The following is a 24,854-nucleotide window of genomic DNA, read 5'->3' on the forward strand; positions in this document are numbered from 1 at the left end:
TTTATACTTAAATACCATGATTTAATTTACTGGTGCTTTATCCTGAATTCTCTTAAGTTAAAACAAAACAAAACAAAAACAACCAAAAGTTATAATTAACTGTTAACGTTAATGAAAATAAACCTTCCAGAAAGCATGAATCCAAAAGGAAATGTCCAACAGGTGACACAAGCCAGATATTCTACGGCCTTTCCTGTTTCGGTCTCAAACATTCTACACATCAATGGAAAAAAAAAAATTCTCTAGAGTTTCTCAGTTTTATTCTTCTAGACCACAATTTTATGGTCTGTTACTGAGCATGGTCTTCTAACAGGTACACAATTAACTCATAGGTAGACAACACAATGGCAGTATTTGGTATCTGCCGGATGAGCTGGGCAAAGAGTCCTCTATAAAAGGCCAGGTAGCCTTCTTCCCGGAAGACCAGCCGAGCAGTCTGGACAAAAGACTTGTACTTGGTGCCCTCCTCCCGGAGCCGTGTCCTTATGACTTCTGCAGAGAGAAACACACATTTCAGGCTACAGATGAACTGTACTTCCAAGCAACATGTGCAGAGAACGCGAAGCACACAGCTTTACAAACGTTCACGTACAGCTATGGCTCTTCGCCACCTCAGCTCTATTTGGTTGGGGTAGTCACAGAGAGACAATGAAAAGTTCTTCTCAGAACATTTTCTAACTGTTCTAACTGGGAATTGGTCAATTAGGGAATTGGTCAATTGTCCCAAGACTGATGTATACATACAAAAGCACCAAATAACTTCTAGGGGTTTAAAAAATAAGCTTAGTTTGAATGGGACTCAATTTTAAGATAGTTTACAGTTTTCTACTCTCAGTGAAGTAAACACTGTCATTTCCCTGGAGGTGTATTTGTATCATGTATGGTGACATCTCCAACAAAACTTTCTTTCCACGTACTCCCCAACTTTCTCCTCCTGCCAGGATCCTTCTCCACTCCGTCCAGCCTCCTCCTTTTTCATACCCTTGCCCACCTGGCCCTGCCTCACCCTGGCACCCACAGCATGACACCTGTGACTGCCTGTCAAGCGGACTTCAGGGCACGTGACCCGGGAAGCACCAACCCCCTCTCTGCAAGCCCGTGGGGCTGCTCGGTGCCCCAGCACATGACGGGGACTCAATGACCTGTGAGAAGTTGACCATGTGCATTTGTCACAGCTGACAGTGCAGCAGGTGTTTGAAAACAAAACCTGTTTTTCATGGCACAATAAAATAAGCTGTTTTTTTTTTCTTTTAAAAGTTGTTCAGTAGAACATTAGGTCTATTATTAATTCCTTAAAAAGTAAACTTACCCAAAGTAGTTTTCCTCAGCACTCCATTCAAAATGGAAGCTGAAATTTTTTTTAAAGCTTGGCTCCTACATCATTTTTTTAAATTGAGGAATTTTAAATAAAATCCAGATTTTTGGCTTCTTTGGAAACATCAGAAGTTCCACAACCCAGGGCCCACATTCCACACAGCCGAGTTTTGGCCACAGTCTGCCGCAGCCAAGTAAAGCGGAGCTCCCACTGCCCGCGTGAGCTGCATACGTGAGCTGAAGCCAGCCGAGCTGGGCTCAGCTACCCTGTCACCTGCAGGTGCTTGCACGTCCACCTGAGCTACGGAGGTCTGGATACACTGACACAAACTGATGGCTATTTTCCTGCTCCGGAAGGAAAAGCAAAACCTACCATGGGGGTAAGCGACACAGGAAGCACAGCCCTTGGAGAGAGCAGCAGCTGCCATAAGTCCAAAAAAGTTTGTGGAGTTTTTCTCAGTCCCATTTGTAGAAGAGGCTAAGGGAGCTTCTTTCAGATACTTCTTCAAATTTTCATAAATAGCAAAACAGATGATGGTTTCTGAAATTCCAGCGTACGAGGCAGTTAGTCCCCTGTAGAAACCACGAATGCCTTCCGTCTGGTAAACATAGCGAGCACACTGGAGCGTGTTCATCTGCTTGGAGCCTCTCACTCTGCACAAAGGAGACCAACGAGATGCCGTTACGACACCACGCTCAGGAGCCCGCCTGCTCAGGAGCCCGCCTGCTGCACCGAGTCACAAAGATTAGCTAAAGAGAAATTGCATGGTGGGTGCCACAGTCTTCCCTGGTCTGTGGTTGGCTGAGCCCAGCCTGCTGTGAGGCCAGGCCCATCAGCCGGGACACCCGACAGGCCCACAGGATGGGACATGCACCTGTACTGGGTCACAGACTCGTGCTCAGGGTCTTCGATCTACTTTTGGAAAGAGCTATATGGAAGGTGTTCATCACAGAGGAAAATACGACTGCAACAGAATCAAAACAATCCCAACGTCTACACATGGGGATAGATACGTAAACCGTGGTACATATACTAGATTAAAACGGTTGTGAAGGCAGTCAGATGTGGGGAAGTGCTGGACAAAATTACACGTAAAGTATAATTGCGATTACTGTACACATATGCTTTAAGAAAATACTGAAGGAAAAACTCCCCAACATTCCGACAGGGTGGTGAGTGTGAGTATTCTTTCTTATCGTTCTAGTCTCCAAAGGGTGTATTTTGATTCCATTATTTCTACATTTGTAAAATTATAAACAGAATAGACTCTACAATAACTAAAAAGCCTCCGGCCTGGATGCTCCTACCCCATGACAGGAAGTTTTCATAAACCGCCGGGATACAAACAGAATCCCAGGACTGGACAGTGTTCACACTGGGCGCACGTGGGAGGCCCCCTGTGGGGCAGCAGACCAGTGTCCTGGGCCCCCCAGCCCCACCCCCTACCTGGTGTGACCTTTGTGACACAAACGCCAAGCACCTCGCTCCCCTGCTTAACACCCTCTTGGGCAGGGCTCCTCGACCTTGGCACTATAGGTATTTGGGGCCAGGTAATTCTCCGCTGGGGGCGGGCCTATGCCTCGTAGAATATCTAGCAGCAGCCCTGGCCTCCACCCACTAGATGCCACCTAAGTCGCGAGAGAGAAAGACATCTCCAGACATTGCCAAATATCCTCTAACGGAGGACAGAAAGGCCCCCTGAACCACTGCTGCCTCAAAATAAAGCCGAGTCCAAACGCCCATTCCTCCCCAGGGCTTTTAAGGATGTGGCCCTCTCTTTTGGCTTCTCCGTCTTATCTCCCTGCACCTCCCTCCTTCTCCAGCATATCTGCATGCAGGACACACCCCTTCTTTCTGCTGCTCGGAATGAACAATGCTTTCTTGCCTTCAGATTTTCTGCACAGCAGATTCCCTGCCTGAGACACCTTCACACCCGCCGCTGCCCACCGGTTATCCTGTAGATGGGAGGGTGGATGCCACAAGAGCCCCTCCCTGGCTGCACGTCCTGCCCAGACTGCATTAAGGACCCTCCAGGGTCCTGGAGCACCTCAGGTCTCTTATCGCACCAGCCTAGAATTCTCTTTTATTTTCTGTGAAGCTGTGAGCTTCTGGAAGGCAAGGCCCATGTCTTATTCCCTGCTGTTTCTGCTGTGACTAGTTGCACAGGAAGCATGCAACAAATACTCATTGTTGAGGGCTATGTTAACAGAGCCCACACAAACACGGCTTTCAAATGTCCTAAGCACGGGTCATTTCCAGCCAGATTTAAAAGAATGCGTATAAAGGAAGGCTCTCAGCTGACTCATGCATTTATCCGCTGCTAAACAGAAGTGACATTAGGACACTGTATGCACACCTGGAACTGGGAGCGATTGCCAAAGGTTTCCAGGAGAGGACACTGGTCTGCAGCTTGCAGGACAAGGTGTTCTTGAGGGACAAGAAGGGGAAACGGGATTCCTGGTGAGGGGACGGCAGATTCAGGGAGATGGAAGCATGAGAGCACATGACATTTTTAGAAAATCGCAAAGGACCTTGAATGTTAAGCTGAGGAGTGAGGATTTGACCCTGAGAGTAACTGACATTCATCGAAGGATTCTGAGCAAGCAATCTATTCAAAATGATTAGACCTGATGCATTTTAGAAGGTTCTTTCAGACAGAATGGATTAGGGGAAACACAGAATCAAAGACCAATTCAGAGGCTATGGGGGTCATTGAAGAGAAAAAACAAGCTAAGGCAGACCCCAGCTCCACTTCCAGGGGGCGCACTTGCTCGCTCTCTCCCCTGCTTTCTTTACTGGGTAGCTTAAGGTTAGACTGGACTAGCTGGAAGTTTCCAGCGCCCCACACAACGTTTCTAGGCAACCTAGTAACAGAAGGGCTCTTAGAATCCTATCACAAAGCATCATTTACCATCTTCACTAACTTGAAATTACAGTAGTTATGGGGCTGCTCTTTGATCTTGTTATTTAATGTGTTAAAGAATTATATTACTATATTGCAATTAAAAAAACCCACTGATAATTGTATTTCAATAATTGGTTTTCACTCTTTTAAAAATATTGTTCTAAAAAGCACCTGCAGCCTTCACCAGAGACTGCCAAGAGAACCCACAGCATGAAAAATCCCAAGAATCCCTGGCTAGTTTCAGCGCAGGAATCTCGGATATCTGAGGGCCTTGGAGATTAGAATGCCCCTTCTGAGACCAGGGGCGTTTGCTGTTCTGCCCTTCCTGGCATCTTCCCACTCGAAAGAGAGGCCACCTGGAGGAGAGCCCGCAGCACTCCAACTTGGGGGCGGTGGGGTCATCCAGGAGCAGAGACCCACCGACTACCCTGTAGATCAGGGGCCACAACTGAGCGAACTTCGACACCCCCTTGTGTGTTATTTCTGTTGGCCTTTGTCTCCCCACAAGGCTTGGCAGTATCAACCTCAAGACAAAAGGAGTTTCTACATATGCTTATATTCAGACAAAACAAGGATGGGGATGGCTAAGGACGATCTCACTCCACAGCTGGAACTGGTGGAAGAAAAAAAGCCCTAAGAATTCTTATATTAAGGAAGGAACAATTAACAACTTACTTCCGTTCTAGCTGCATCCGGGTTTTAACCATCCATATAGGATTCATTAAGGAATTTGTGACAAAAGCTGGAAGAAAAAAAGAATAGAAAATGTTATCAGTGAACAGAGTCAATGCTTATTAAAGCTGTCTATTCCATGTGATAAACTTTGAAATCAGGCTTTCAATGGCTTAATAATAAAAACGGATGGTAGGAAGCAGTTATATTTCCATACTACAGATGGAAGCTATAGTCCCCTAAATCTATAGTCCCCTACATCTACTGGTATGTAGGACCTAACATATATCTCTCTATTTTCTAGAGCCCTGTCTAGTCCATTCAGCCGCTAGGTGGTGCTGTTGATATTCCTGTTAATGTGGTTCCATTGGTAAATATATACGAAACTATTCTAAAACTCAATTGAAAGGTTCAGGTTCAGAAATAATTTGTTTTAAAAAGTTGCTGATCTTATCCAAAAGGGTACCTGATATATAACTTAAAATAGAAGAAACTAAATCTCCATTTACCTGAATCCAAACTTCAACATTTTAATACCTGACCATTTTAGGAAATCAAAGTTTTAAGACTGATCTGCCTATAGTAACCATTTTTAAAGTCAGCCGTCTCCATCTTAATATTGTTAATCATTCCAGACCAACCAAAAAAGCAGTATTGACCTGACACGCAGTGAGTCCTCTGGAATACCTCATCCCCTCCACAGCCTAAGTAGATTGATTAGATAATAGGACCCTAGATAGTGGTTTAAAAATCTCCCTCCACAGATGAACAACAAGGACCTACTGTACAGCACAGGGAACTATATTCAATATCTTATAATAAACCATAATGGAAAAGAAACTGAAAAAGAATATATATGTGTGTGTGTATATACATAAGAAACTAATCACTCTGCTGTACACCTGAAACTAACAAAACTTTGTAAATCAACTATACTAGAATTATAAAAAAACCCAAAAAACTGAATGTTACCAGGAAGGAGGAAAAAAAACAAAACAAAAAACAACAGCAACATTAGCTCCTTAAAACAGCAAATTAAAGACTTCATTAAAAAAAAAAATCTCCCTCCAGGTCTGTTTTATTTACCAAGGTTCCTCTATGTTAATTTTGCAAAAGTTACAAAACTGGGGCACAGCCTTTCGCGTATGGCTAACTCCCTATCGGCCTTGGCAGTGAAGCCTGGCCTCCTCTGAACCCCACGCACTCCTCTCAGGCTCCGTATTCTGTAAAACACCTTTCTTGTTGTGAAGCAGCTCTGCTAATGTCATTTCCCATTTGGGGTCCAGAAATTATTATCCGTAACTACTCAGATGGATTACTAGTACTTTTATTTGGAGTAACAGGGACAAGACTGATATGTACAACTTGGAGGGGAGAAAGTTTTCACAAAATGCCAATTTAATTCTCTAAAACACCCTTCTATTTAAATAGAGATAAAATTTACATCGAAAAAGACACAGTCTTCTCTCAGCCATCTACATGTCCATGTTTCTGCCAAGTATTTCCTGGGGAAAAAATCCTTTTGTGAATTTTCCATGGTAGGTGGAATGATTCCCTCAAAAAAGAACAGAAGCTACCTAATCTATCACTGATCCTACTGCAAGAATCCCGCTACAAGCCCTGAGCCCTCATCACAGAATCCAACTCTTAAGGACAGAAGTGCCAACTGTACTCAGGGTAGGCTAGACACCGTCGGGAGCCACAGAAAAAGCAGCTCGAACTTTAGAAAATAATGTAATAAAAAGGCATGAAAACACATTAATATTCCTTTAAAAGATACATCACACTAACCAGTAGCATGCATGAGAACATGTCAATTTTGAGGGAGAATAAAAAGCTTCAGGGTAAAAGGAAACGGAAGCAAGTTACAAACCGCTCTCAAACAGTCAGGTTTTATCACTTCTAACATAAAGCTTTAGGAAAATGATTTTAGATGCAAAAGAAGCAGAGACCTAATTTCTAATTCCTGGAGAAAGCTGTTTGGTACAACACATGCTTTAGGAAAGTGAGCAACTCATCTCCACTCACTACGGTAACATACCTGCAGAGCCAGCTGAGAAAATGTGCACAGTATTGCTATTAGGCACGAAAATGCCATTGAACTGCTCTTTGGCTTTGGAGTAGCATGCAAAGTACACAGCCCTGTTAGAACAAAGAGAGAATGCTATCAAGACATTGGTTCGACGCTATATAATATGCATGTCCTTCCACAACCCCTGAAAAATTTAGCAATATGGGAAAGAAGTTAACATGTAACCGAAAGCTTGACCTTATCTGTGCTAAAAACCAAAACCTGTTGCAGGCATCTTCAGGAAGCTCCTGATTGGCCCTCCAGAAAGTACTCAGTGATGACGGGAGTGCCCAAAACAACCGAGGAAAATGAGGTTTTGGTAATATACATACAAAGTCCGTTTACAGTCTCCATCCTGGATGAATGCCAATCCTTTTAAGCACCAACATATACCACAACTGTTAAAATTTATAATACATTTCTAAAACATACCACACTTGTCCTGCCTTACACCAAAATGAGTATGTCAGATGTACTGTGAACTTTATTCCTGATGACTCAGGATCACATAGGAACATGTACGGTGGCACACGTGTTTTCATCAAGTGCACCCTCCACTGACGTGCTCCCAGCCCCAAAAAGGGACCGCTGGGGGTGGCGGGTGCCCCACCTTGGCTCTCCGGTCTTCTCTGCCTCTGTCTGCTTCCCCGCTTCTGTCTCCTCTCCTGTTGGGGCTGGAGGGCAGAGCCTGGCTGTGATTTTCCCTGCTTCTTCACCAGCAATGTCAGGGAAAATGCTTTTTTTCAGCTGGCCCATGGATTAATTACAGAATGTATTTTTCAACTTAGGATCCTGACTACATATCATGAATGTGTTATAAAACAGTCTTTCGTGTTTTTCTAGGTCCCAACTGTTCTAAATGGGTGTGGTGGCCAGGACTCTATATCAGATTGACAGGTGTTACCAAATTAGCACTGTCCACAAGTAGATCTGACTCCATTTAAAAAATTTACTACATATATGCAGTATGTTTGCCTTCTCTTAACAATGCATACCTCATATAACCTCACAAACTAGTATTTTCTATATTTTCAATAGATTATACACATAAGCTACAGAATTCCAAAGGAACAAAAGGATTTAATAAGAATCTGCATTTTTTTATTGGCGTATAATTGCTTTACAATGTTGTGTTAGTTTCTGCTGTACAATGAAGGAAATCAGCTGTATGTAGACCTATATCCCCTCCCTCTTGCACCTCTGCACTTTTACAACATCCTCAGGAGATCTGCGTATAAACTGGAGCACTGACATGCAAGTATTCTAGAAGCTTTTAGTCTTAACTTTGTATAAAACAAAATTCTCATTTTTGTTATAAAGATGAATTTTGCTCAAAGGCTATTCAAGTACTATGTGGATTCACATAAGTGACCCTTGTCACTGTGCTCCCCCTCCCAGGAGGTAATTTCTAGAAGCAGTTTCTTACCTACTTTTCACAGATAAGCTGCTATGCGCGCACACACACACACACACACACACACACACACACGCAGAGACATTCACTTTCATATCCACACACGCCTATCCTCTGTATCAGCACTGTCGAAAAGAACTTTCTGCAGAGATGGAAATGTTCTATACCTATGTTCTCCAATGCAGGAGCCACTAGCTACATATGAATGCTAAGTAACTTGAAATGTGGCTGGTGAGACCAAGGAACTGAATTTTTAATTTTAATTGATTTAAGTAGCCCCACATGACCAGGGGCTACTGCATTGGGACAATGCAGCTTGATATATTCAAGTAAGCTTTAAAGAGAATTAAACCTTGTAACACAAATAAGAATGTTTTAAATAAAGTAAGCTTGGAAGCCGTTAAAATTGCTTTAGATCAGTGCTTCCAAGTGCATATGAATCACCTGTGGGTTTTGGCAGAATGCAAATTCTGATGCAGGTCTGGGGTGTGGTCTGAGATCGAGTAGTTTTAACAAGCTCCTAGGTGATGCCAATGCTGCTGACCACACGCCATCCTTAGAGTAGCAAACACTCAGAGAAGACACCACGTGACGGGAGCAGAATAATTCTCCACTTAAGAATAAAATAACCAAGAATCTCTTTCTCACGCACACACTGAAAGACATGCCAACAGTTATCACTACTTCTATATGTCAGATGCACTTTGGCAAATCCCCCACAGAAAAAGAAACTAGACATCTAGCGGTATTGCCCCTCCAGTAAGAAAGGACTCAGGGTATTAGATACTGTATGCAGTGAGCTAGCTGAAAGATTAATGCTTACCTTGATGGTGCAACTCCAACCAAATTTGGACCCAAGCCTCTAAAAAGTGACTTTGGTCCTTCCTTCTCCAAGATCGACCTGAATAACGAGAAAAGATGTATCTTTAAAAACCTTAGGCAAGGCCTGTGCAAAATGATAAGGGTTCAGCCTTCACATTAGCTCCCTGAATAAAGAACAGAATGTTTACAAAACCCCAGGGTCTTATCTGATTATATTACAATACAAAATCAGAAGACTGATGAATACTGCTTTCATTACTACAGTGAAAAAACATGCTTCAAAATCTCCCTTGTTCAGGCAGGAGCAAGGTGTTCAGGGTTTGCACTACCCACCGACATCCCAGGAAGGCAGAGAGCAGCAAAGGGTCTGATACAGGAAATGATGTCCTTGTTATGACAAGATTCACTGAGAAACAGGTTGAGAAATTTCTTCGGATGGTATTTCTTTTGGATTTATTCCTTATTTCTAACCTATCTTCTAGATCTTTACCCATTACAGGAGAGCCCTAAACAGGGAAATGAGGAACAGAAGAATCCAGTAACTTTCATGGGACGATGACTGCTCTTTAAAGCTAACGCTTAGTATCTCAGGTTCAAAGAGAATACTGTGCCTGCTTTTTCTTTAAAAACTTTTTTACTGTGGTACATAAATTTTTTACCATTTTCCATTTTTAAGTGTATAGTTCAGTGGCAATAAGTACATTCACACTGTTGCACAACCATCACCAGCATCCATCTCCAGAACTTTTTCATCTTCTCAAACAGATTCCAGAGATGGCCTCATCCACCAGAGGGCAGACAGCAGAAGCAAGAACTACAATTCTGCAGCCTGTGGAACAAAAACCACATTCAGAGAAAGACAGACAAGATGAAAAGGCAGAGGGCTATGTACCAGATGAAGGAACAAGATAAAACCCCAGATAAACAACTAAACGAAGTGGAGATAGGCAACCTTCCAGAAAAAGAATTCAGAATAATGATAGTGAAGATGACCCAGGACCTCGGAAAAAGAATGGAGGCAAAGATCGAGAAGATGCAAGAAATGTTTAACAGAGACCTAAAAGAATTAAAGAACAAACAAACAGAGATGAACAATACAATAACTGAAATGAAAAATACACCAGAAGGAATCAATAGCAGAATAACTGAGGCAGAAGAACGGATAAGTGACCTGGAAGACAGAATGGTGGAACTAACTGCTGCAGAACAGAATAAAGAAAAAAGAATGAAAAGAAATAAAGACAGCCTAAGAGACCTCTGGGACAACATTAAACACACCAACATTCACATTATAGGGGTCCCAGAAGGAGAAGAGAGAAAGGACCGGAGAAAATATTTGAAGAGGTTATAGAGGAAAACTTCCCTAACATGGGCAAGGAAATAGCCACCCAAGTCCAGGAAGCGCAGAGAGTCCTATACAGGAGAAACCCAAGGAGAAACACGCTGAGACACACAGTAATCAAACTGGCAAAAATTAAAGAAAAATTATTGAAAGCAGCAAGGGAAAAACGCCAAATAACATACAAGGGAACTCCCGTAAGGTTAACAGCTGATTTCTCAGCAGAAACTCTACAAGCCAGATGGGAGTGGCATGACATATTTACAGTGATGAAAGGGAAGAACCTACCTACAACCAAGATTACTCTACCTGGCAAGGATCTCATTCAGATTTGATGGAGAAATCAAAAGCTTTACAGACAAGCAAAAGCTAAGAGAATTCAGCACCACCAAACCAGCTCTACAACAAATGCTAAAGGAACTTCTCTAAGTGGGAAACACAAGAGAAGAAAAGGACCTACAAAAACAAACCCAAAACAGTTAAGAAAATGGTAATAGGAACATACATATCGATAATTACCTTAAACGTGAATGGATTAAATGCTCCAACCAAAAGACACAGGCTTGCTGAACGGATACAAAAACAAGACCCATATATATACTGTCTACAAGAGACCCACTTCAGACCTAGGGACACATACAGACTGAAGGTGAGGGGATGGAAAAAGATATTCCAAGCAAATGGAAATCAAAAGAAAGCTGGAGTAGCAATACTCATATCAGATAAAATAGTCTTTAAAATAAAGAATGTTACGAGAGACAAGGATCCCTACATAATGATTAAGGGGTCAATCCAAGAAGAAGATATAACAATTATAAATATATATGCACCCAACATAGGAGCACCTCAATACATAAGGCAACTGTTAACAGCTATAAAAGAGGAAATCAACAGTAACACAATAATAGTGGGGGACTTTAACACCTCACTTACATCAACGGTCAGATCAGCCAAACAGAAAATAAATAAGGAAACACAAGCTTTCAATGACACAACAGACCAGATAGATTTAATTGATATTTATAGGACATTCCATCCCAAAACAGCAGATTACACTTTCTTCTCAAGCGCGCACAGAACATTCTCCAGGATAGATCACATCTTGGGTCACAAATCAAGCCTCAGTAAATTTAAGAAAATTGAAATCACATCAAGCATCTTTTCTGACTACAGCGCTATGGGATTAGAAATCAATTACAGGGAAAAAAATGTAAAAAACACAAACACATGGAGGCTAAACAATATGTTACTAAATAACCAAGAGATCACTGAAGAAATCAAAGAGGAAATCAAAAAATACCTAGAGACAAATGACAATGAAAACACGACAATCCAAAACCTATGGGATGCAGCAAAAGCAGTTCTAAGAGGGACGTTTATAGCAATGCAATCCTACCTCAAGAAACAACAAACATCTCAAATAAACAATCTAACCTTACACCTAAAGGAAGCAGAGAAAGAACAAACAAAACCCAAAGTTAATAAATGGAAAGAAATCATAAAGATCAGAGTAGAAATAAATGAAATAAAAACAAAGAAAACAATAGCAAAGATCGATAAAACTAAAAGCTGGTTCTGAGAAGATAAACAAAATTGATAAACCATTAGCCAGACTCATCAAGAAAAAGAGGGAGAGGACTCAAATCAATAAAATTAGAAATGAAAAAGGAGAAGTTACAACATACACCACAGAAATACAAAGCATCCTATGAGACTACTACAAGCAACTCTATGCCAATAAAATGGACAACCTGGAAGAAATGGACAAATTCTTAGAAAGGTATAACCTTCCAAGACTGAACCAGGAAGAAATAGAAAGTATGAACAGACCAATCACAAGTAATGAAATTGAAACTGTGATTAAAAATCTTCCAACAAACAAAAGTCCAGGACCAGATGGCTTCACAGGTAAATTCTATCAAACATTTAGAGAAGAGTTAACACCCATCCTTCTCAAACTCTTCCAAAAAATTGCAGAGGAAGGAACACTCCCAAACTCATTCTATGAGGCCACCATCACCCTGATACCAAAACCAGACAAAGATACTACAAAAAAAGAAAATTACAGACCAAAATCACTCATGAATATAGATGCAAAAATCCTCAACAAAATACGAGCAAACAGAATCCAACAACACATTAAAAGGATCATACACCATGATCAAGTGGGATTTATCCCAGGGATGCAAGGTTTCTTCAATATATGCAAATCAATCAATGTGAGACACCGTATTAACAAAAGAAGAAGAAAAACCATATGATCATCTCAATAGATGCAGAAAAAGCTTCTGACAAAATTCAACACCCGTTTATGATAAAAACTCTCCAGAAAGTGGGCATAGAGGGAACCTACCTCAACATAATAAAGGCCATATTTGACAAGCCCACAGCAAACATCATTCTCAATGGTGAAAAGCTGAAAGCATTTCCTCTAAGATCAGGAACAAGACAAGGATGTCCACTCTCACCACTATTATCCAACATAGTTTTGGAAGTCCTAGCCACGGCAATCAGAGAAGAAAAAGGAATACAAATTAGAAAAGAAGAAGTAAAACTGCCACTGTTTGCAGATGACATGACACTATACATAGAGAATCCTACAGATGCCACCCGAAAACTACTAGAGCTAATCAATGAACTTGGTAAAGTTGCAGGATACAAAATTAATGCACAGAAATCTCTTGCATTCCTATACACTAATGATGAAAAATCTGAAAGAGAAATTAAGGAAACACTCCCATTTACCACTGCAACAAAAAGAATAAAATACCTAGGAATAAACCTACCTAGGGAGACAAAAGACCTGTATGCAGAAAACTATAAGACACTGATGAAAGAAATTAAAGATGATACCAACAGATGGAGAGATATACCATGTTCTTGGATTGGAAGAATCAATATTGTGAAAATGACTATACTACCCAAAGCAGTCTACAGATTCAATGCAATCCCTGTCAAATTACCAATGGCATTTTTTACAGAACTAGAACAAAAAATCTTAAAATTTGTATGGAGACACGAAAGACCCCGAATAGCCAAAGCGGTCTTGAGGGAAAAAAACGGACCTGGAGGAATCAGACTCCCTGACCTCAGACTATACTACAAAGCTACAGTAATCAAGACAATATGGTACTGGCACAAAAACAGAAATATAGATCAATGGAACAGGATAGAAAGCCCAGAGATAAACCCATGCACCTGTGGTCAACTAATCTATCAAAGAAGGCAAGGATATACAATGGAGAAAAGACAGTCTCTTCAATAAGTGGTGCTGGGAAAACTGGACAGCCACATGTAAAAGAATGAAACTAGAACACTCCCTAACACCATACACAAAAATAAACTCAAAATGGATTAGAGACCTAAACGTAAGACTGGACACTATAAAACTCTTAGAAGAAAACAGGAAGAACACTCTTTGACATAAATCACAGCAAGATCTTTTTTGATCCACCTCCCAGAGTAATGGAAATAAAAACAAAAATAAACAAATGGGTCCTAATGAAATATAAGTTTTTGCATAGCAAAGGAAACTACAAACAAGATGAAAGGACAATCCTCAGAATGGGAGAAAATATTTGCAAATTACAGACAAAGGATTAATCTCCAAAATATATAAACAGCTCATGCAGCTCAATATTAAAAAAACAAACAACCCAATCAAAAAATGGGCAGAAGACCTAAATAGACATTTCTCCAAAGAAGACGTACAGATGGCCAAGAAGCACATGAAAAGCTGCTCAACATCACTAATTATTAGAGAAATGCAAATCAAAACTACAATGAGGTACCACCTCATACCAGTTAGAATGGGCATCATCAGAAAATCTACAAACAAATGCTGGAGAGGGTGTGGAGAAAAGGGAACCCTCTTTCACTGTTGGTGGGAATGTAAATTGATACAGCCACTATGGAGAACAGTATGGAGGTTCCTTAAAAAACTAAAAATAAAATTATCATATGACCCAGCAATCCCATTACTGGGCATATACCCAGAGAAAACCATAATTGAAAAAGACACATGCACCCCAATGTTCACTGCAGCACTATTTACAATAGCCAGGACATGGAAGCAACCTAAGTGTCCATCGACAGATGAATGGATAAAGATGTGGCACATACATACAATGGACTATTACTCAGCCATAAAAAGGAATGAAATTGGGTCATCTGTAGAGACATGGATGGATCTAGAGACTGTCATATAGAGTGAAGTAAGTCAGAAAGAGAAAAACCAATATCGTATATTAACGCATATATGTGGAACTTAGAAAAATGGTACAGATGAACTGGTTTGCAGGGCAGAAATTGAGACACAGATGTAGAGAACAAACGTATAGACACCAAGGGAGGAAAGTGGCGGGGGTGTGATGAATTGGGAGATTGGGATTGAGATGTACACACTAATATGTATAAAATGGATAACTAATAAGAACCTGCTGTATTAAAAAAATAAATAAAATAAAATTCAAACAGATTCCATACCCAGTAAACACTAACTCTCCATTCCCCCACCCCAGCCCTGGCAACCACCCTTCTATTTTCTGTCTCTATGAATTTGACTGCTCTAGGGATCTCATACAAGTAGAATCCTACAGTATCTGTCCTTTTCTGACTGGCTTCTTTCACTCAGCACAGTGTCATTAAGGTTCATCTATGTTATAGCATGTGTCAGAATTTCCTTCTTTTTAAGGCTAAATTATAAGTCCATTATATGGATGCCCCACATGTTGTTCACCCTTGGGCTGCTTCTGCCTTTTGGCTACTATGAACGTGAGTGTCCAAGTATCTGTTCAGGTCCTGGGGCAACTAAGCCCATGCGCCACAACTACTGAGCTGGCGCGCCTCAACTAGAGAGCCTGCATGACACAAACTACAGAGCCCACATGCTCTGGAACCTGCGCGCCACAACTAGACAAGAGAAAACCCTCAAGCCACAACTAGAGAGAAGCCCGCACACTACAACAAACATCCGGCATGCCACAATTAAGACCCGACACAGCCAAAAAATAAATAAATAAATAATAAATAAATCTTAAAAAAAAAAGTAGGTTAAGTGAAAGGAGCTGGACACAAAAGGCCATATGCTGTATGATTTCATTTAGATGAAATATCCATGAGACAAATCTATATAGACAGAAGGAAGATTAGCAGTTGGTTGTCTAGGGCTGGAGTCCTAGGGATGGGGAGTGACTGCAAACAGGTTAGGGGATTCTTATAGTGGGGATGAAAACGTTCTAGAATTGTTGTGATGGGTGCACAAAACTCTGAACATACTACAACAGGAGAACTGTGTGCTCTAAGTGGGCACATTGTATGGCATGTAGATTACATCTTAATAAAGCAGTTAAACAAACAAAAAAAAACCAGAAAGCCTCACTGAAAAAGTTCTTGAAAACAGAAGACATATTTGTAGGAACAGAGTTTTAAAACAAAATTTAACCCTTGTGCTAAATCAATCGCTTAACAATAGATAAATGATAAAACTGGAATATAGACTGTAGTTAAAAAGCAGTACATCAATATTAAATTTCCTGAATTTGAAAACTGTACTGTGGTTTTAAGAGAATATCCTTTTTGTAGGAAATAAATGCTAAAGAATTAAGGGTAAAGGGACATAATGCAATGTAACCTATTTTCAAATGGTTCAGAAAAAAAAACCTGTATGTATATAGACCAAAAACAAATAAGCAAATGTGGCAAAATGTTAAAGACAAGTGACCTGAGGTAGAGTATATAAGCAAGTTATTTGCACTGTTCCTGTAACTTTTCTGTAAGTTAGAAATAATTTTAAAAAAAAAAGTTCTTAAAAAAAAGCTATAGGTCATAGGTTATAAAAATACTGAACTCATGTTTGTAGCCCACAAAGCCACGAAACAAGGGTTGGGGTAAAGACAATTCGTGGGTTTCTGTAAACCTAACACTCCAAATGAAGGACACGGAGTTTCAGTGCATTTTCACACTGGCCAAAACCAAGCCATTTGGTCCTTAATACAGGCATCAGAGTTTAGTGTTTTCAACTTTAAATACTTTACTGTTACTCTTTCTCAAAACAGGATTGGGCTTTTAAAAAGCCAGGCTCTCTCAACCAAAACTTCTCTCAAATAACACCCTGAAGTGACCTACACCTTATAGTATAGCATGTAAAAGATTTCAAATGGTCAATACATTCAACATTTTTTAAAGTTCAGACTCCATCTTTGGTCCCCACGAATGTTCACCGTGCAGCCGGCCCAGGGGTCACCTACACACAATTAAGGGAATCTCTGGCTCCAGGGAGCTGGGAGCCGCTCATCTATAATGCAGTAGGGAACGCATGTCCTCAAGTGACTCAGGCCTTTTAAGAACCGCAGAAAGGCTGTCTCCATAGTTACGCATATTAACAGTGGGCAAAAAGTCAAATCTGTTACATAATTCAAACTGCTAACCTAGCTGGGTGTTTACAAAACTTTTCTGGAACAATCAAGTGCCTACTATAAATGGTACTCCTCAGCTTGTTAGGACTCAGACTAATTTTCCCACAGTCATAGAAACTTTCATTTAGGAAAGAAATGCAGAAAGAAATTAGCGTCCCGTTTGGAGCGTTTCACTCTCTTCACTATTTTAGATCATACTATGCATACCACAGACCAATCCAGGACAAAGCTCTCATCTGAACCCATCAGTGTTTAAAAGAGAAACGACCTCACTAACATATTACTTTTCAAAGAGGTACTTCAAAAAACAAAAATAAAGTAACCTGAAGTAGTTTAAAGAACAGGAGTTCTGATTAGGAAAAAAAAAGACTAAGTCCTAAGACATTTTAAGGCAGATGCCTGAATAAAAGGATTATTAATTACCCCTTGGTAAATTTAATATTGAGAGCCTAATTGTTTTAACATCTTGTCTTTTTTCTTTTTAAGTAACTATATTCAAAACATAAAGGTAATTGATGCTCCATTGGAGAATATTTTTTCTCTGATAGGTTAACCTAACATGAGACACAAGCAAACACTGATTTGTACTTTGAAAAATAAACTTCCTGTACACAAATTCTGTTGTCTGCTAAGTCTTTAAATGCAGTACTTCTTGGGCTTCCCTGGTGGCATAGTGGTTAAGAATCCGCCTGCCAATGCAGGGGACACGGATTTGAGCCCTGGTCCGGGAAGATCCCACATGCCGCAGAGCAATTAAGCTCGTGCGCCACAACTACTGAACCTGCACTCTAGAGCCCGTGAGCTACAACTACTGAGCCCGCGTGCCACAACTACTGAAGCCCATGTGCCTAGAGCCCGTGCTCCGCAACAAGGGAAGCCCGCACACCACAACGAAGAGTAGCCCCCGCTCGCCGCAACGGGAGAAAGCCTGCATGCAGCAACCAAGGCCCAACGCAGCCAAAAATAAAAATAAATTAAATAAATAAATAAAAAGAAGTAAAAAAAAAAAAAAAGATAAATGCAGTACTTCTTGGAAGAGTAAGACTAATAATAAGCAGCTTAGTTTTAAATGAATAATCATCTGATAAACCCAATGTCTTCTAAAACTGTTAACAGACAACCTTGATGGGCTTTGTGGCATAGAGAAAAGGCCTGGATCTCTGTCCTGGTTTACTATTTCCTGGATAAGGAGCTGGCTCTGTCCTAGCCTAGGGGTGACAAGTGGAAGAATCAGAAAGCAGTCCAACGAGCCAGATGAGCCAGGAGGGTGGTGGAAAGGGAAAAGCAGTCACCTTCCATTAAAGCATCCTAAAAGATACGCTTCTTATGCTGGTACACTGTCTGATGTAAGTACTGGGTAACAGACTGCTTTCAGAACTGATTAACAGGAAATGACATACATCTGCCCCGAAGAGCAAGTGTGCTTTCTCCAGATGAGAATTATGTAGTATGAGAGTCCCCTTTTTGCCTTGGCTACCAAGAAACTCAGTTATAATTCTTATGTTTCAAAAGTACAGAAAGTATGTATTATGATAGCAGCTAATATTTATTATTTACACAGTGGGGGGAGGACTGTGTGTTAAGCTCTTTATATTCAGTATCTTACTGATGTGCCATGTTCTGTTTGTCCTGAATTCTTGCTGTGTGACAGGCGGCATTCTCAGTGCTCGGGGGTACCTCGGGGGTCAAAACAAACCGAAGTCCCTGCCTCTGAGGTACTTCCGTTCTGGTGGGGGCAGGGAGAGAAAAGAAACAATATAAATAAGTAAACTACACTGTGTGTTGGATAGAGGTCGGTGCTGTGGATAGAAATAAAGCAGGAAGGAGGCACAGGGCGTGATGGAAGGGCTCAGTTTTCAACAGCATGGTCACTGCAAGGCCTTCCCGCAAAGGTGACAACTGAGGGCCAGCCGTGCAGATAACGTCCAGTAGAAAGGCCCTGATGTGGAATGTTCCAGAGTTCCCAGTCTTTTAAAGGGACAGGAGGAGGCTGATGTAGCCGAAAGGGTTCGGGAGGGGAAATACGAGGAGGCGAAGTCAGGGAAGTAATGGGAGGGGTGGGTGACAGGGGTGCTGAGACCGGCAGGCCCCGGAGGTAGCTTTGGCTTTTACTGGCGGGTGGGGCATGGGCCTTGGAGGCATCTGGGCAGAAGTTTCTCCGCTGCTCCTGAGGATGGAGCAGGGGGCAAGGTCTCTCACCAGATCACTTAGGAAAATGGGTTGTCTTGCGTGCGGTGTGGGCACTGTTCATGTGTTTTAAAAGATGGAGAGGTTCTTCTTCCCCTTTGGTTTACATTTTAGTAAACAATTGTCCTAATTGGGGAAAAACATACATGGAGAGAGATTTATTGGAGATAGAGAGACAGAGGTACTGGGGGCGCAGAACACGCATCCTAAAACACTTGAACTAGAGAAGCAGTCCCATTTACCTTACGGGCTTGGCCCCGGTGACACCCTCAACTTCCGGGCAAGAGTTTCCCAGTTACAGTAAGTAGATGAATCCACTAGTCATGCGTTGTTGGCAAGCATGTAAGAGGAAGTTCACCTTGGATGTTAGCAGAATTGGCAAATGACTTGTTTCACTAGGTCCAAAGCATCTTAAGTTCCTCAGAAGAAAGGCGTCATTTGAGACACTGCTAGTGACTACACTTATAAAAGGGCGAACTGAGCTGGGGTGTCTTCAGAGCCGTGTTTTTGGAGGAAACAGGCTTGTCTCTCTCCTTACTGAGAGCAAAAGCGTGCCTCCCGTCTCTGTGCTTCCGCCTTCCCTGCGCCTGTCCCTAACTTTCTGCCTTTTGTGCCTCCCCAACGTTTCTCAGCGTTCAATTAAAAAAAAAAAAAAGATTCTCCTCGAGTCTTGGGTAGCAGCCGCCTCCTTCCCGAGTTGGGTTTCTGACTCTCCCACTTGGGACCTTGCCCTCGGCAGCTGGCCCTGCTGCCCAGTCTTGCCCGAGCTTGGACGCACCCTCGTACGTGTGTTTGGCATGGGTGCCTGAGTGACTCAGAAGTCGGCTTTACAAACAAAACGTACCTAAAAATAAATTAAGTGCTTTCCAATCCATTCTGCCTTATCTAAAATGTGACAGAACTCTGCCCAAAGTGCGAAGCGTTGTGGTTATTACGACAGAGCACTTCCATTGTACTGCATCTTTTTCTAACACTTCCCAATTAAACATGCACACTCATACACAGCTGTGTCTCTCTTGAACCCATGCTCTCCCAATGATCAGTGCTAGAGTTCTGAATATCAGTGTAGTCAAATTCAATTATCATTTACTGAACATTCTTTTAAAGCACAAGGCCCCAAGCTAAAACGCAGACATTGCCAAGCGCTCTTCTGAATTACTGATTTTGCCTTACACATAGAGACTGATGAGCCAAATTTGACCTAAGAATATTTAGCTACTTTGTAAACAAATGAGATATTTTAATGCAGTAAAAATAATAAATTAGGCAGATAGCCTAGGTATGAAACAAAAATTTTAAAGACCATTTTACTAAATATATACTTCAACTTTTCTATAAATGTAAAATTATTTCCAAATAAAAAGTAAAAAATTGCAACATTTTATTTCCATATTACTTCCTCTTAAAATATTCACAACCCTCCTCTTGTGTAATTTAAAAAATTTTAATTTCACCACCACCTCAGAGCCTCTCGCTAGCCCTCAGAAGATTTGGGGCAAGAGCAACACTTTGATGCAACAGTTTAAACATGGATGTTGGGTTTGCTTTGTTAGGTTTACTTTAACTGTCCTTGGACGTTGATCACGTGCACACAGGGAGCCCTCAGGCCAAGAGAGCAAGGTCAAAGTTCAAAGGTATTGGTACAGAAACCTAATTCTTAAATTTGGACAAAGCCTGTACAAACAGAACATTCCATCCCATGGGCCTGATAAACATTCTGCATTGACAGTGGGGGCGGGGGGCTGGGGGTAGGAGTTGGAACCGCCACTGAACTTACTTCAGAACCTGTAAGAGTCCAGGCGTCACTGACGTCGGTCTCACCATCCCAGCTCCGCTGATGGTCCCCAGATGAACCTGAGGATAATAGACTGTCCGAAGAGCTAATCTTGAAGACTGCAACCTCGTCTTAATGACTTCTAGTGGACAAGTGAAAATAGCACCAACCGTGCCTCCACACCTGTAAGAGAAGAAATCACAACAGGATCAGGAAAGCTATACTGTTCTGTACACAGATGAAATGGGAAACTGAACTTTTCTCTGTTAAAAAAAAAAAAAAGGTACCTATGTTCATCTCATAATTAGAGCATACCAAGAGTTTAAAAAAAAATTAGTCGAAATCCCAGCAGCTTAAAAAGATAACCACTGTTAGTTAACACGTTAGTACATCCTTTAGGGCTTTTCATTAGTGGTTTTTCAATCTCACATTTTTTTCTTCTTATCTAGATATCGTGAATGTCTTTCCACATCAATAGACACCTACGCCACCATTTGTAATGGTTGCATACTATTCCTCTCTATCAGTGTAAAATATTTTAACCTATTTCCTACTGTTAGACGTTCATGTCATTTCCAATTTCACTCTCATGTTGCAATGAATATTCTAGAGAATGCATCTTTTCACAGTGAAACAAAATAGTTATTCAGGTAATGCTACTATTTTGAAAATCAGTGTTTATTACAACCCAGATTTTCATTAAAATCTGATTAATCTGGACTCCGTTGAAAATCAAACTAAAGCTTACTTTTTAATCATTAAGTCCTTGTGTTTCCCTCAGTCAGAACTAATCAATTCATCCTCTGAGATTTCACTGTCTCTGTGGGTCAGCGTTCCCCAAACTACCCTTTACAATTTGTTCATATTGAAATATTACCTGAACTTAAAATTTAAATATTTTTCACCTATTTATCCTAGAATACCTACTTTCATCTTTTCTTAAACAATAATATCCACGAAACTGCACGTCTGATGGGCTGGTTCTAGGTAACAATGTCCTGTACCATCTAAAGCCACCCCCATACCACCAGCGACACAGGTTCTACTCTTTGGAAAACACTGAAGATCAGGACCTGTGTTGTATTCATCTTTGTATCCCTGGCATTAAAATGCACAGGTTCGGGACTCCTCTGGTGGTTAAGATTCCGCACTCCCGATGCAGGGGCCCTGGGTTCGATCCCTGGCCAGGGAACTAGATCCCACATGCATGCCACAACTAAGAGTTTGCGTGCCACAACTAAGAAGCCCGCGTGCCGCAACTAAAGAGCCCACCTGCCACAACTAACATCCAAGTGCAACCAAATAAATAAATAAATATTTAAAAAAAAGAGCCATGTGCTTGAAAAACAGTATAACATTTTAAACAATGGAAAACTTACAAGCTCCAGAGTAAGATAAAGAAATATCTGAAGTCAATAACCTGACTTCATGTCGCTGAAAAAAAATAAAAAAATAAACAGAGCTTTGGGTAAATTCTTTCATCAGAAAGTCAAAAAGTTCCAATACAACACGGGTCAACCACCTTTGGTTTGTCCCCAGGTCAGCAGTGCTCCTTACCTCGGCCAACTGTCATCCACACCAACGCCACCGATCAGAGGATGGCCTGCCGGACGGTGCCTGCTAACAAAGCGAACGCCCAGCGACAGCGAGCCGGGCACCGCCGGGGGTGGTGGGCCACACTCACTCCACAGCCACGGTTCTACACGTTACACACCGTGCCCAGGGCAGGGGTGGGGTGGCGAAAAGGTCCTGGCCTCCTTCAGGGCAAGCTGAGGCTCTCCAGGTGCCTCTCCCACAAGAGGGATGAGGCAGCCTCGCAGCATCGCGGCAACAACTAAGAACTGGGAAAGCACTGCCAGCGGTAAACTCAGTAGCTAAGCCCTTCCTCATCTACCAGGAAAAAAAATCTTGGATGAAAAATACCCAAAGGACTTTTGTTTTTTTTCTTGGCTGCACAGCTGGGCATGCAGGTTGGCATGCGGGATCTCAGTTCCCTGACCAGGGATCGAACCCATGCCCCCTGCAGTGGGAGTGCGGAGTCTAAACCACCGGACTGCCAGGGAAGTCCCCCCAAAGGATATTTTAAATCATTAAGCTGTGTTGGATACAAATTCACGAAAATACTCTTAATTAGAAGACAAGTTCTGACATTAAACTAAATTGTCCAAAGAAGATTCTTCCTGAAATTTAAGACATTTCACAGCAGAATTTTAAACGTTAATCTTTCAGTTCAACTGCTTTTTCTTTCTTCACGAACCACATGTACTGGACATTCATCAGTCTGAGGAGATAACATCATATGAATCAAAACACTGCCTTCTCTAGATTGGCTTTCCAAATTTTCTAGAGATATTTAGTCAAGTTGAGTCCAAAGCACTTCAGAGTACAACAAATTATATTCTTTGTAGGAAAAAAACGTCCTGTCAATTCTCAATTCTTCAATGCAAAGACCTTCAATATTAGCCCGGCCCCTCACCCGGTCAACTAGCTGGGATGAAGCCCCATCCACCCTGACTCTGCAGAAGGCATTAACGGAGCTTTTCAGGAATCTCCATTCAGAGACGGTGTAGACCTCCGCTCTGTTGGCCAGTCCTCCCTGGCACTGCTTTTCAGCTGTGCTCCACCGAATCCTGCCTCTCCTACCCTTGCAGCTGTTCAAATTCAGTCTCGTGAACACACTGAGGGGACTTGGTCTGCTCTTCCGTCTTTTTTTTTCTTCCCTTCCTTTTAGGGCTCTCTGGGCACAAGGACTGGGAGAGAAGCAGTCTTACGTAAATGGTCCAGGTCTAGCTGTGGGTCCACCTGGCCATGTGTTACGTACATTGGTGGCCTCAGAGAACGTTATGAGTAGTGTAAATGGTGTGCAGGCCTCCCTGGGGTGGCGCTCAATCCCCCCAAGAGCCCCGACACTGAGAACCCCTGTATTCGGCCCACCAGCAGTCCAGCCCCCAACCTCCTTTTGGCCTAACTTGGCCTGGGAACCTTGCAGGCAGCACTAGGTGTCCTTCCTTCCTCTGGTCCCCATGCTTCTTGACACCAAGCCAATGGAAACCACTAGTGTCCTTCCACACCCACCATGAAGCAACAAGACTGGCACTGGGTAGGAAGTCAGCCCTACGTCCTTCCCAAGCACACCACACTGCCCCTTCTCACGCTGCTGGCATGGGCCGATAATGCAGCAGCCTCCCACCTTCAGGAAGCCTCTGGACACAGAGCAAGGTGCCCACCTCTCAGCCTCACAACCTCCCTCAATCTATAGCCCAGTAGGGGCTGGTGACAGGGAAGGGGACAGTGACGGGAAAAGCCTCTCTCAACACTCCAAATGCCACGATGCTGACAACCATAAGCTTTCTGCTCTGCATATACAGCCTGGGGTGCAGCGGTCAATGGCAGTCAGGCAAATTCTGCCACCTCCTGCTAAGTCGTAGAGTAGGTTCAGCTGAGGGTCCTGGTAGCCAATGCTCAGAAGGCAGGAAAAGTCACATTCGACATTGAGTTTCATGGTGACGCGGTCCTGGCATCACACAGTCAGGAAACTGACTAAATCTGATTGGATACCCATATCCTGGACCACTAAAATATGCTAAGTACTCTCCTGAATCACCATCCTGCCACGTTGCTGCTTGTTCAGCAGTTAAATTACACATGTCTCAAAGCAGCCACAAGAGGTAGTTGTTCTCTGAAACCTATTTGCCTAATTTTCTAAAAAAAAAAAACCCATTACCTGTATTTTTCTGCACCTTTTTCATCTTTAACGACTTGTTCCTTCCCCTTCCCCTCATTCTCTACCTTCTCTCATTCTTCCTGCCCAGAACTGAAGTCTTGTGTTTATTACATAAAGGTGTATTTAACTGTCTACCTTTACCCACATAGAGCTTGCTTGTTTCTTCCACCTGTGCATTAGACTCCTCCCCTCCACTTTACAGCAGAGCAGAACTG

The 24,854-nt window shown here is 42.0% G+C and overlaps 1 protein-coding gene across 3 annotated transcripts in view; it reads right to left on the reverse strand.

The window, feature by feature from the left end:
* SLC25A33 (solute carrier family 25 member 33) overlaps positions 1–24,854 on the reverse strand; it is a 30,344-nt gene continuing 5,490 nt past the window's right edge. Inside the window, exons 2-8 of one of the 3 annotated variants that reach the window (XM_033843696.2) lie at positions 20,919–21,098; positions 18,561–18,680; positions 9,201–9,278; positions 6,934–7,034; positions 4,896–4,962; positions 1,688–1,968; positions 1–492 (exon numbers count right to left, since the gene is read on the reverse strand). In XM_033843696.2, the coding sequence (XP_033699587.1) occupies positions 290–492; positions 1,688–1,968; positions 4,896–4,962; positions 6,934–7,034; positions 9,201–9,278; positions 18,561–18,680; positions 20,919–21,098 (1,030 nt within the window). In that variant the 3' untranslated portion in view covers positions 1–289. Of the gene's footprint in view, positions 493–1,687; positions 1,969–4,895; positions 4,963–6,933; positions 7,035–9,200; positions 9,279–9,532; positions 10,939–18,560; positions 18,681–20,918; positions 21,099–24,854 lie in introns of those variants that run through there. The other 2 variants (XM_019930920.3, XM_019930921.3) reach the window with 2 other exon arrangements.

This window comes from Tursiops truncatus, chromosome 1 (genome assembly GCF_011762595.2).
Source record: "Tursiops truncatus isolate mTurTru1 chromosome 1, mTurTru1.mat.Y, whole genome shotgun sequence".
Classification (NCBI taxonomy): domain Eukaryota; kingdom Metazoa; phylum Chordata; class Mammalia; order Artiodactyla; family Delphinidae; genus Tursiops; species Tursiops truncatus.